General features: G+C 36.1%; 1 protein-coding gene across 2 annotated transcripts in view; it reads left to right on the top strand.

The window, feature by feature from the left end:
* Positions 1–2,638, top strand: part of LOC132115011 (E3 ubiquitin-protein ligase DTX1-like) — a 38,255-nt gene extending 35,617 nt beyond the window's left edge. The window contains exons 9-10 of one of the 2 annotated variants that reach the window (XM_059523439.1): positions 33–259; positions 2,194–2,638. In XM_059523439.1, coding sequence (XP_059379422.1) covers positions 33–257 — 225 coding nt within the window. In that variant the 3' untranslated portion in view covers positions 258–259; positions 2,194–2,638. Of the gene's footprint in view, positions 1–32; positions 1,172–2,193 lie in introns of those variants that run through there. The other variant, XM_059523438.1, reaches the window with a different exon arrangement.
* The last annotated feature ends 10,573 nt before the right edge of the window (positions 2,639–13,211 follow it).

The raw sequence follows: 13,211 nt of genomic DNA, 5'->3' as shown, positions 1-13,211 counted from the left end.
TAGGTTCACATTGTTTTTATTGCTCATTTCAGGTGTTGAAGTTGTTAATCATGGCTTGGGATCGTCATTTGATCTTCACCATCGGGATGTCCAGCACCACGGGAGAGATGGACACGGTCGTATGGAACGAGATTCACCACAAGACAGAGTTCGGCTCCAACCTCACGGGCCACGGCTACCCCGACCCCAACTATTTGGACAACGTGGTGAGAGAACTGGCCGCCCAGGGAGTCGGAGAGGACAACCTGAAGGACTGAGGGTCGGTCCGCTGCTGGACACACACACACACACACACACACACACACCTCATTCAGAGGAGTTCCTGACCGCTGGAGAGACCTTTGACCTCTCCGGGAACCAGGGTCCTCGCTGACCCCGAGTCAGTGTGGGACTGTGTGAGAGACGAGTAGATGATGGAGTGATGAAATCAGTCAAAATTACTCTAATATATTCCTCATTCACTGTCACAGCTTGCTTTCTCTCTCTCAATCTCTCGCGTGCTCTTTTTGAAGGCTACCCAGAATGCATCTGGGCTCAGAGCGGTGCATGTGGTAGTTGTATATACACACACATTAGTGGCTGACTGATAAGGGGTTATCAATGGCGATGCCTCTACAGATGGCAGATATAATATGTTATATCTAGGGCTGTCAAGTGATTCAAATTTCTTTTATCTAATTAATTACACAATGTGCAGATTTAACATCATTTTTGGCTGAGAAATTTACCCCCAAAAGATAATTTAAAGCCATTATTGTGTTGAATGAGAAAAGCATTGCATAAACATAACAAAAAAAAGTAGCTCTAGAAATACATATTTTGATTCAGCATTGCATAAATATAATTTTTTTTGAATATTGAAATATTGTATAGTTTATAAAAAATGAAATGGTACGCTAAATCTGAGAGTGACCCTCTAGTAATTGGTCTCTTAATTGAGTCTTAATGAGCGATTTATTCAAATGGCTGATTCATTCAGTAATGAAGCCTTTATAAATGAGTTACTGAATCATTGACTCACTTGATTTGTTCAAAAAGCTGATTCATTCAGTAATGAAGCCTTTATAAATGAGTTACTGAATCATTGACTCACTTGATTTGTTCAAACAGCTGATTCATTCAGCAATGAAGCCTTTATAAATGAGTTACTGAATCATTGACTCACTTGATTTGGTCAGCTGATTCATTCAGCAATGAAGCCTTTATAAATGAGTTACTGAATCATTGACTCACTTGATTTGTTCAAACAGCTGATTCATTCAGTAATGAAGCCTTTATAAATGAGTTACTGAATCATTGACTCACTTGATTTGTTCAAACAGCTGATTCATTCAGCAATGAAGCCTTTATAAATGAGTTACTGAATCATTGACTCACTTGATTTGGTCAGCTGATTCATTCAGCAATGAAGCCTTTATAAATGAGTTACTGAATCATTGACTCACTTGATTTGTTCAAACAGCTGATTCATTCAGTAATGAAGCCTTTATAAATGAGTTACTGAATCATTGACTCACTTGATTTGTTCAAACAGCTGATTCATTCAGCAATGAAGCCTTTATAAATTAGTTACTGAATCATTGACTCACTTGATTTGTTCAAACAGCTGATTCATTCAGTAATGAAGCCTTTATAAATGAGTTACTGAATCATTGACTCACTTGATTTGTTCAAACAGCTGATTCATTCAGCAATGAAGCCTTTATAAATTAGTTACTGAATCATTGACTCACTTGATTTGTTCAAACAGCTGATTCATTCAGTAATGAAGCCTTTATAAATGAGTTACTGAATCATTGACTCACTTGATTTGTTCAAACAGCTGATTCATTCAGCAATGAAGCCTTTATAAATTAGTTACTGAATCATTGACTCACTTGATTTGTTCAAACAGCTGATTCATTCAGTAATGAAGCCTTTATAAATGAGTTACTGGATCATTGACTCACTTGATTGGTTCAAACAGCTGATTCATTCAGTTACAAAGCAAGTTGACTGACTTTATGAATGAGTCACTGAATCACTGACTCACTTGATTTGTTCAAAAATGTGGATTCATTCAGTAACATAACACTGCTGGAAAATGTTGAAGTTTGTAAACTCTGTTATCTGATGCTGATGATCGTAAAATCACCAAATATCAGATGATTCATCCCATTTCTTGGATGTTTTTCAAATCTGCTTCATTTTCAGACAGTTTTCCTGATGCTTTCTGCCTTGTTTTTCTGGCCTGCGTATGTATAACCGATTAAAGGAGGAAGCCTGCAGTCGTTGGCGTTTGTGGGGAAATCAGTGTAGATGGGTCCGTAAGCAGATTTTCGGGACTGTTTTTGATGTTTTTGCAAAAGCTGCATAAAATATCTGCACTTCAAAATATTCAGCTCTCCGGCTCGTGTGCTACTTTTGAACTTCAGAGCAATTAGCGTAGCTCAGAGCAAACGCTGAGATTTGAGGATCCTTCTGTGTGTGCATTTAATCTTTTAGAATGAATAAGATGAATAGGATGTCTTCTTGAAATATGCAATGATTCATATCCCGTCTTGCTTTGTTTCTCTTTAACGTCATTATTCTGAGAGAGTGGCTTTCTGGTTGCAGACGGGTTTATCTGTGTTGTGTTTGGAATGAAATACTAGCATACTACATTTACTATTTTTAAAATGCAGGCGTTATTCCATGATAAGTATTTTAAATAGTTGTCCTTTTGAATTGCATGCAAGTGGTGTCCAGTTATGATGTTGAATAAATACGATGGTTGCCCATTTTTTTTTACATTTTATGCACTAATGTGTGAATTTAAGGCAGTCAATGATCAACTAATGAGTCAAAATAGTAAAAATTGTGGCTGATATTCATTTGTCACACTGGAAATAAAGTTGATGAGATGGCAGTGATTCTTTTTAAAATAAAGATGTATCTCACTTTGATTAACTAAAAATAAAACCATCAAGAAATGTTACTTGGAATAAAATAAACGTTATATATATTATTTCAGCTAGTTCCTAACGCAGAATTTCTCATTTTCTTTTAGTTTAATTTGAAGAAATGAAATAACTTGAACAAAAACTGAAATAAAAATAAATAAAACTATATAGATTATCGGTCAAAAAAACACTAAGCACGTAATTTTTTTAACTAAAATGAAAAATACAATATATATATATATATGCCAAGCTCTAGAATATTTTATCGGGTACAAATTATTTAAATATAATAATAATAATAATAATAATTTTATCCTTAATTCTTAGTTAGTAAATCAGGAAAGAATGGAAAATAAATTGGTTAAGAAAATTAAACTCCTGAAACTTCTGCATTCCTGGAATTTTATTATTTTATATTTTAATCAGGAGTTTTAATCAGATTAAAATGCATCTTCAACATAGCATCTTCTTTAAATATTGTTGTGGTCAATGAGGGGCCTTAAGAGTCAAAAAGGTTGAGAAACACTGGCATATTGCGTATTTCATACAGTGTGCTCCAGGTACACATTTAGGCAAATGCAGAAGATCATACACAGAAAATGCACATAGTGTGCATGTAAACATACTAGATAGTGTAGGAATAGTAGTATGTTAAGATTCTATTCTAAACACAGCCCCCCTGTTTGGTGATGGAGAGTTTCTGAGGCCGTAGCAGATAAATCATGACTCAAACTCCCCTCAAGGTTAAAGTTTCCAGGGAGCTGTGAGATTATTGCTTTCTATGCTGATCCCGTTCAGAGTCAGAGACGTTTCCCAGAGGCGAGTGACTCCACCTCGCGTCCCTCGGGGTCTGTGAACTGTGATTTATTTCTGCGGTGACTCACATAAGTGTTTGCGTGTCATTTGGAAGCCAAAGACCGTGATGTCATCGTACAGTCTCTGAAGGGCTCTTCACACTGACAGCGTTTTACAGCAACAAACCAAGATTTTCATTTTTATAAACATTGCTTTTTTATGTTTATGAATCATTTTCTGCATGTAGTATATAAATCATACAGTTTTAATGCTAAAATGTTTTTGAGATAAGTCTCTTTCACTCACCGACTTTGCATTTATTTGTTCAAAAATTCAGTAAAAACAGTAAAATTGTGAAATATTACAATTAAATTAAATAACAGTTTTTTTATGTGAATATGTACTAAAATGTAATTTATTTCTGTGATCGAAGCTGAATTTTCAGCATCATTCCTCTAGTCTTCAGTGTCACACGATCTTCTGAAATCAAGATTTTTTCAAATAAAAAAATACAGTAAAAATTGCTAATTTTTGAAATATTATTAGAATTTAAAATAGCGGTTTTCTGTGTGAATATCTGTTAAACTGTAATTTATTTCTGTGATCGAAGCTGAATTTTCAGCATCATTCCTCCAGTCTTCAGTGTCACATGATCTTCAGAAATCAAGATTTTTATTTGATTAAAAATACAGTAAAAACTGCAATATCCTGAAAAATTATTAGAATCTATAATAGGTGTTTTCTATGTGAATCTCTGTTAAAGTGTAATTTATTTCTGTGAAGCTCCGCTGTATTTTCAGCATCATTCCTCCAGTCTTCAGTGTCACATGATCTTCAAGAAATCATGAAAATATGATGATTTACTGCTCAAGAAACATTTCTGATTATTATCAATATTGGCCGTCATATTTCAGGCTGCATTGATGACTATAAATATCAAATGAACAGCATTTATTTGAAACAGAAATCTTTTGTAACCTTATAAATGTCGCTTATGATCAATTTAATGTGTACTTAATAAATAAAAAATATTAATTTCTTCTTCTTCAAAAAAAAACCCTTGAATAGTAGTGTATGTCATAACATTTTACTGTTGTCAGTGTAAACAGCTCTTTGAAGTCTCACAGATGATAATGTTTTCTGCAGTCTTCCTCCATCCAGAAACTCTCTGATTGCGTCTTGAAATGTCTGTAAGCATCTTTAGTTATCCTCGTGTCTTGTAATGCTCTAAAAACTGTATCGAGTACAGTATATAGAAGTAAGCATACATTTAAGAGTGTGATATATCTTTGAAGTGTTTAAATTATTTTTATACTTACACATGACATACATACAGAGACACATACACACATAGACATGTACATATTTGATACATGCTTTTCTTGTAAAATCTGACAGTTTGTCAGTATACCGTCAGGGACTGTTTCCGTGTTCTGAGCATCTCATTTAAGTCGTGACGTGCACCTTTATATATCTGCAGGGAATATTTCAATCGTCATTCATATCCATATGTACCGTCTGATATCACTGAAGATCTCCACATCTTGTCTCATTTCAGATGCCTTTGCATTTATTGAGCCTGTACAAACCTACATTTTCTGTTCAATTTAAGTGCAGCTTTGAGATTGAAAGTGCTGTTTCAGTATCATTAACATTTTTATTGATATTCTGAATTTTTTTTATTCTTATCTTTTCTGTTTTCGTTTTAATTTCAATTAAAGTTTTAGTCATTTCGTGTATGTTTTTAATCATTATTTAAATGAAAGTTCATTTTAATTTAACCCTTTGAATCAATTTTAACACAATCATTTAAGCTTTTAGCATGTTTGAGATGTGAATTTGAACTGGGTTTGTACAGGCTTCGTAGCCTTAATTCGCTGTTGTTCATCTTTCTCATAGTCTATGTGTAGTTTCTGCTAGATATGTTAACGAGAAAAAGGAAAAAATGCATCTGGGTTAAAAAAAATATCCTGCGAGAGATTTTACGAGAGTGAATTCTACGAGAGACTCGGAGCGATTATGCAGTTCTGTAAAAGATGCGTTTAATATTGTTTTCATCCGAGCAGATGTTGTGTTTTTACCCAGCATGCTTTGTCCGCTCTTTTCAAAGGTGACTAATTAGACCCCCCTCATTTAACCTAATTAGATCATTTATCACCTGCTCATAATTTTTAGCTGTTTATCAATTTACACAATATTTCCACCGATGAGCGCCATCCTCTCAGTTGCATGTTGTTTATGAGCCTTTAGGACATTAGAGTGGTTTTCAGGTGGAGGATTTATATTGAAATAGATGTATGGCAAGCCATTTTAACATTTACTAATATATGTTATCATGCTACTAGTAAAATTTTTTTTTTTATATTAGCATCTATTCAATTAGGGACTAGTACTTATTCATTAGCTACAAGAGCTTATTCTTTAGGTACTACTATCTTTTTAAAAGATACTAGTATTTATTCAGTAAATACCAGTAGCAATATGGCAAGCCGTTTTAACATTTAATCTATAAAACACACTGGCACCTATTTTAGTATATAGTTTCTATTTCATTAGGTACTGGTACTTATTAGGTTAGTAGTGCCTATTAAATATATACTAGTACTTATTTATTTAGTGACTAGTAACTGTTCAATTAGTAACGCATTTCATATTATTGCCATCGACTTTTATGGGGATCTGTTATTCAGATATCAGCTATTCTCAATAGTGACAGTACATATTTTTATATACTAGTAGTAATTTATTAGGTATTAGTACTTATTTATTGGACACTAGTCTCTGTTTTAATTGTTACTAGTAACAATTCTTATATTATTAGTCACAACGGCTTTTTAACTCGTCTTAACTAGGCAGAATGGTCACTGAAGAGTTTAATTAAAAGTCCTACTTACAAAATAATAAAGTGCTACTTTAATAAATGTGTGTTAGTATCTGTTGAACAAGTACTAGTAACTATTCAATGAGTTCTAGTATGTAACGAATAAATACTAATATCTGTTTAATACTAGTATGTAATAAATACTATTATCTAATAAGTACAACTATCTAATGAATAAGTGCTTCTATCATATAAATTAAATTCCAGTGTCTATTTTATCCTTACTAGTATCTAGTTTAAAAAGTACTAGTATCTATTTTATAGGAACTCGTATCTAATAAATGCTAGTGTCTATTTAATAAATATTAGTGTTTAATATGTACTAGTATGTATTTAATAAGTAGGCTACTAGTATCTAATGATAAATATTAGTATGTAATGAATGAGTACTAGTGTCTGTTAAATAATTACTAGTATCTAATGTATAAGTATTCTTATCAATTCAATAAGAACTAGTATCTATTTCATAGGCAGTGGAATTAAAAATAAATACTAGTGTCTATTTAATATGTACTAATATCTAATGAATAAGTGCTAGTATCTAAGGAATAAATACTAGTATGTATTTTTGTAACAGGTACGAGTAATGAATCTAAGGAATAAATACTAGTATGTAATAAATATTACTATCTAATAGGTACAAGTATCTAATGAATAATTGCTAGTATCAAATAAGTAAATACTTGTGTCTATTTAATAGTTACTAGTATCTAGTGAAAAAGTACTAGTATCTATTTCATACTTTTATCTAATAAATACTTGTGTCTATTTAATAGTTACTAGTATCTAGTGAAAAAGTACTAGTATCTATTTCATACTTACTTTTATCTAATAAATACTAGTGTCTATTTAATAGTTACTAGTATCTAGTGAAAAAATAGTAGTGTCAATTGCATAGGTACTTTTTTCTAATAAATACTAGTGTCAATTTATTAAGTACCTTTATATATTTATTCACCACTAGTATATAAGGAATAAATACTAGTATGAACAAGTACTAGTAACTATTCAATAGTTCTAGTATGTAACAAATAAATACTAGTATTTTTTTAACAGGTACGAGTAATGAATCTAAGGAATAAATACTATTATGCAATAAATATTACTATCTAATAGGTACAAGTATCTAATGAATAATTGCTAGTATCAAATAAGTAAATACGTGTGTCTATTTAATAGTTACTAGTTGTCACAGTGTCTGGGTTGTGTTCTCTGGGGTTCCACTAGATGTCCTCCTTTCTCACGGTGTCTGTCACCTTATCACTTCCTGTTCCCTTATTTGGTCACCTTCCTCCTTGTTGAGTAATTGATTGTTCCCCACCTGTCTCCTGTTCCCTCATTATCCTTCTGTGTATTTATACCCGGTCTGTCTGAGTCTGTGTTACGGAGTCCTTGTTTAAATGTTTGAAAGTTTATTCATGTCCGTCGCTTCTTTTTATATTTATCCATTTAGCTGACGCTTTTATCCAAAGCGACCTACAATTGCTATATATGTCAGAGGTCGCACGCCTCTGGAGCAACTAGGGGTTAAGTGTCTTGCTCAGGGACACATTGGTGTCTCACAGTGGATTCGAACCCGGGTCTCTCACACCAAAGACGTGTGTCTTATCCACTGCGCCAACACCACCCCAACACCACCCCAAGGCTTCTTGCCTTGCTTTGCCTTGTCTTCATGTCTTGTTTATGTTGGATTTGGATATTCTGGTTTTGACCCTGCCTGGACTGTTTACCCCTCTGGATTACCCTTTAAATAAATGACTTACCTGCAATTGGTTCCCTCTCCTGTGTTTTCTGTAACACCGATCGTGACAGAAGGACTCCGTCACACTAGGAACCAGCGGTATGTCGTTTTTCCGTTGCCCAGCCAAGATGGCAGAGCGGCGAACCAAGTACCTTCGGTTGATCGCCCTCGGCCAAGAGGGCAATGAAGTAGGGGCCCTGGCTCAGGTGTTCTGGTCCCTGGCCGAGGGCATGAGTTACAACGATGCGGCCCTAAAGGACTATTTTAATGGCGGGCTGGATGATCCAGTGTCTCAGGAGGAGATGGCGCCGTTAGAGACACTGGAATTCTGGAATTCCTCCGGAGTCGAGTCAGGTTCCGGTTGACCCTCCAGAGTCGAGTCAGGTGCCAGTGAACTCTCCAGAGTCGAGTCAGGTGCCAGTGAACACTCCAGAGTCGAGTCAGGTGCCAGTGAACACTCCAGAGTCGAGTCAGGTCCCAGTGAACTCTCCAGAGTCGAGTCAGGTGCCAGTGAACTCTCCAGAGTCAGGGCTAGTCACCGCTGATCCTCCAGAGTCAGGGCTAGTCACCGCTGATCCTCCAGAGTCAGGGCTAGTCAGCGCTGATCCTCAAGAGTCAGGGCTAGTCACAGCGGATCCTCCAGAGTCAGGGCTAGTCACCGTGGATCCTCCAGAGACTAGGCTGGTCACCGTTGACCTTTCAGAGTCAAGTCAAATCACTGGTGATTTTCAAGGACTGAGTCAAGTCACTGGTGATTTTCAAGGACTGAGTCAAGTCACTGGTGATTTTCAAGGACTGAGTCAAGTCACCGGTGATTTTCAAGGACTGAGTCAAGTCACCGGTGATCTTCAAGGACTGAGTCAAGTCACCGGTGATCTTCAAGGACTGAGTCAAGTCACCGGTGATCTTCAAGGACTGAGTCAAGTCACCGGTGATCTTCAAGGACTGAGTCAAGTCACCGGTGATCTTCAAGGACTGAGTCAAGTCACCGGTTATCTTCATGAACAAAGGCAGGTCACCTCTGATCTTCATGAACAAAGGCAAGTCACCATTGATCTTCATGAGCAAATGCAAGTCACCAATGACCTTCGAGAGCAGAGTCAGGCCAGCACCGATCTTCTGGAGTCCAGTAAGGACACCAGGGGTTTACCAGAGTTTAGTCGTCCCGTTGGTCCGGCCGCACGTAGGTCTGCTCCGCCTTGGGGGGCTCTGGTCCTGACCACATGGCTGTGGTGGTGTTCTGCCCCGCCCTGGGGGCCTTCCGCCCTGACCACACAGTTGTGGTGGTCTTCCGCTCCGCCCTGGAGGACTCTGGCTTCGACCACAAGGACGTGGTGGTCTTCTGCTCCGCCCTGGGGGGCTTCCGCCCTGACCACACAGCTGTGGTGGTCTTCTGCTCCGCCCTGGTGGGCGACACATGATGTCCTTCATGGACTTCTGTTTTGTGTTTCTTGGTTTCTGTTATGTCTCTGTCTGTTCCCCTCAGTGAGTCTGGCCCTCCGTCCCTCCCCCTGAAACTCCTCTGGTCCTCCTCCCTCCTGGTCTCCCTGTTTTGTGTTTACATTCTGGTGCCTGTTCCCCATGTTTTTCTTTTCTGGCCCTCCGTCCCTCCCCCTAAGCCTCCACCTGTCCGCCTCCCTCCTGGTCTCTGTTTTGTGTCTGTCGTGTCGTAGAGGGGGGGTACTGTCACAGTGTCTGGGTTGTGTTCTCTGGGGTTCCACTAGATGTCCTCCTTTCTCACGGTGTCTGTCACCTTATCACTTCCTGTTCCCTTATTTGGTCACCTTCCTCCTTGTTGAGTAATTGATTGTTCCCCACCTGTCTCCTGTTCCCTTATTATCCTTCTGTGTATTTATACCCGGTCTGTCTGAGTCTGTGTTACGGGGTCCTTGTTTAAATGTTTATTAATGTCCGTCGCTTCTTGCCTTGCTTTGCCTTGTCTTCGTGTCTTGTTTATGTTGGATTTGGATATTCTGATTTTGACCCTGCCTGGACTGTTTACCCCTCTGGATTACCCTTTAAATAAATGACTTACCTGCAATTGGTTCCCTCTCCTGTGTTTTCTGTAACACCGATCGTGACACTAGTATCTAGTGAAAAAGTAGTAGTATCTATTTCATAAGTACTCGTATCTAATAAATACTAGTGTACATTTAATAAATACTAGTATATATTTATTCATTACTAGTATCTAATGAATAAGTATTAGTATCCTAGTGAACAAGTAATAGCATGCAATGAATAAGTACTAGTGTCTATTTAATAAGAACTAGTATCTAAAGAATAAGCACTATTATCTAATGAATAGGTATTAATACCTAGTGGAATAGATGCTAGTAACTTAAAATACTTTAAGTACTAGTAGAATGAAAATACATACTAGTTTGTTTTAAGGATTAAATGTTGACATGCCTTGCCATAATAGATGCTTATCTGTGTTTGGTGTGTACTTATTGCGATTTTTGGCTTCGGTTGCGAAACGCAGCGGGAAGTGAGAGTCTCACATTGGGACGGCGGATCAGTCAGGTGATTTCAGACCATATGGCATCTAAAAAGAGCTGCTGAGGAACCGATCCGAGCCAAATCCGTCATCCCGGATTCATTAGCATTTTAGAATGAAATGCATTTGATGGAACTGAAATAACTGGATCGAGAAGAGCTGTTTCCCAGAAGGAAATACGCTTTCTGAGGAGAATAATTTTGTAGCTGGCACACATTTAAGTGTGTCACAACCTCAAATTTGCTCTTCTTAGAGAGCTTTCTGAATATATTTATGTAGAGGATATTGGTAAATGGTGAAGTGGTTGATGTTAATGTTTGTTTCTTGGGGCTGATTTTTAAAGGGTTGTGTTTTTTTCCCATTTGGCCTCTCAAATGAACCATTGAAGTCAATTAAAAGTGCATGGATTTGTTCGACACATCATAGACTCTTACAGGCAATAGAATTAACATGTAGATTAAGAGAATTGATTTCAAATTTCAGACAAATTGTTTGATGAAACAATACAAGGGCTTTTATGATACGTGTCTTAATGAATCAGTTATGATCTTGTTGCATGTCTGTGTTTCCTGTGAAATAAACCCTCTCCTTCAGCAAAGGGAGATTGATTTGACTTTTGTCTTTCTGCATTATTGTCCAGTGATTGTGTGAAGCTCTCAGCGGCGGATGCAGCAGATTGAATTCATTGGATTTTTACTTAATTAAATGCCTCTTTATTTCTCCTGTTTTGTCAGCAGTTATTTGTTCCAAAGCTTAAAATAGAGCTGAGCCAATGAGTGTATATTGTTCTGTAGGATGTGATTATTATAATTATGATGAATACAAATAAGAGCTGAAGACATGAGTATGAACCAATCAAATAAATGCAGTGTGAATGTAATGCAAGTTTCTTTGGATGAAAGCATCTGGCGGGACAGTAAGATTTCTTTTTTTTTTTAAAGACATCATAAAAGTAATACATTTATTAAAGACACATTATATAAATTAAAAGTGACAGTAAAGACATTTATAATTTTGCATAATATTTCTATTTCAAATAAATGCTGCTCTTCTTAACTTTCTGTTTACCTGTGAATATGAATCCCAGAAATTACCCAGCAATCATAAACGATGACAAAGGTCATAAAAAAGTCTCATAAATTTTTTTTTATTTAAATATAATACATATGATGTAAAAATCAAGTTAATGCACGACATGCCAACTAACAACGATCAATACTTTTGTTACAATATTTATTCATTTTTTGTTAACTGTTTGTTGTTAGTTCATGTTATCTCAGATCCTTTAAATAATATTAGCACATACAATTGAACATTAACTATTGCTTTAGAAGTGTTAAATATAACTAATGTTGAAAAATGGAACCTTATGAGAAAGACCTGTAAATAAAAATCTGATGTCAAATTATGACCTTTTTACAAAATCAAATATTGTGAAAAAAATATTTATTTGTGTATTCAGGTTGGTTGATTTCACCAGCTGTTTGCGGACACTCGCAGGTTAATAATTGCAGCTGTATTTTCTGTTTGTGATTGTGTCATGCAGCATTTGATTCCTGCTCTTTCATTTTCATTCTCACTCTCAGTGGCACAATATTAGCAGGTGATAATAATATTTTCCTGTCAAATCAAAATTGATTTGGATAAATTTAATGAACCGCACAGAGCTCGTGCAAACGTTAAACACCGGATTTATGCAATCATAAATGTAATGTATCTGAGGGCAGACTGGACTGATACTGTGTGTTTAAGAGAAAGAAACAAGAGTTTCCTGCAGTAAATGGGTTTTATAGTCAACAGGCACAGTAGATGCTTTCCGTACAAATAAAATGAGCTTTAAACCAATAGAAGCAAATTTCTGCACAAGAAAGCAAATGTTTTAAATACATATTTGGCCAAAAACAAAACAGATCAACTCTATTTGGCTGTTTTCCAGCACACACATGCTCACACCCAAAAACACGGTTTGGCACAACTCAAAGCCTCTTCTGTTTCCATTTGCCAATAGAGGCAAAAAAGTTTAAAATAAGTAGGATTTGTAATGACTTTTAAAGAAGCATCTTCTGCATTTATTTGACCAAAAATACAGTAAAAATGTGAAATATTATTCTAATGTAAATCATCTGTTTTCTGTGTGAATCTGTGTTAAAGTGTAATGTATTTCTGTGATGCTCCGCTGTATTTTCAGCATCATTCCTCCAGTCTTCAGTGTCACATGATCTTCAGAAATCATGAATATATGATGATTTACTGCTCGAGAAACATTTCTGATTATTATCAGTGTTGAAAACAGTTTTGCCGCACAATATTTATCTGATTATCCGGGATTCACAGATGAATAGAAAGTTCAAAAGAACAGCATTTATTTGAAAT

Source organism: Carassius carassius, chromosome 34 (assembly GCF_963082965.1).
Source record: "Carassius carassius chromosome 34, fCarCar2.1, whole genome shotgun sequence".
Taxonomy (NCBI): domain Eukaryota; kingdom Metazoa; phylum Chordata; class Actinopteri; order Cypriniformes; family Cyprinidae; genus Carassius; species Carassius carassius.
This window is presented reverse-complemented; position numbering and strand designations above follow the sequence as displayed.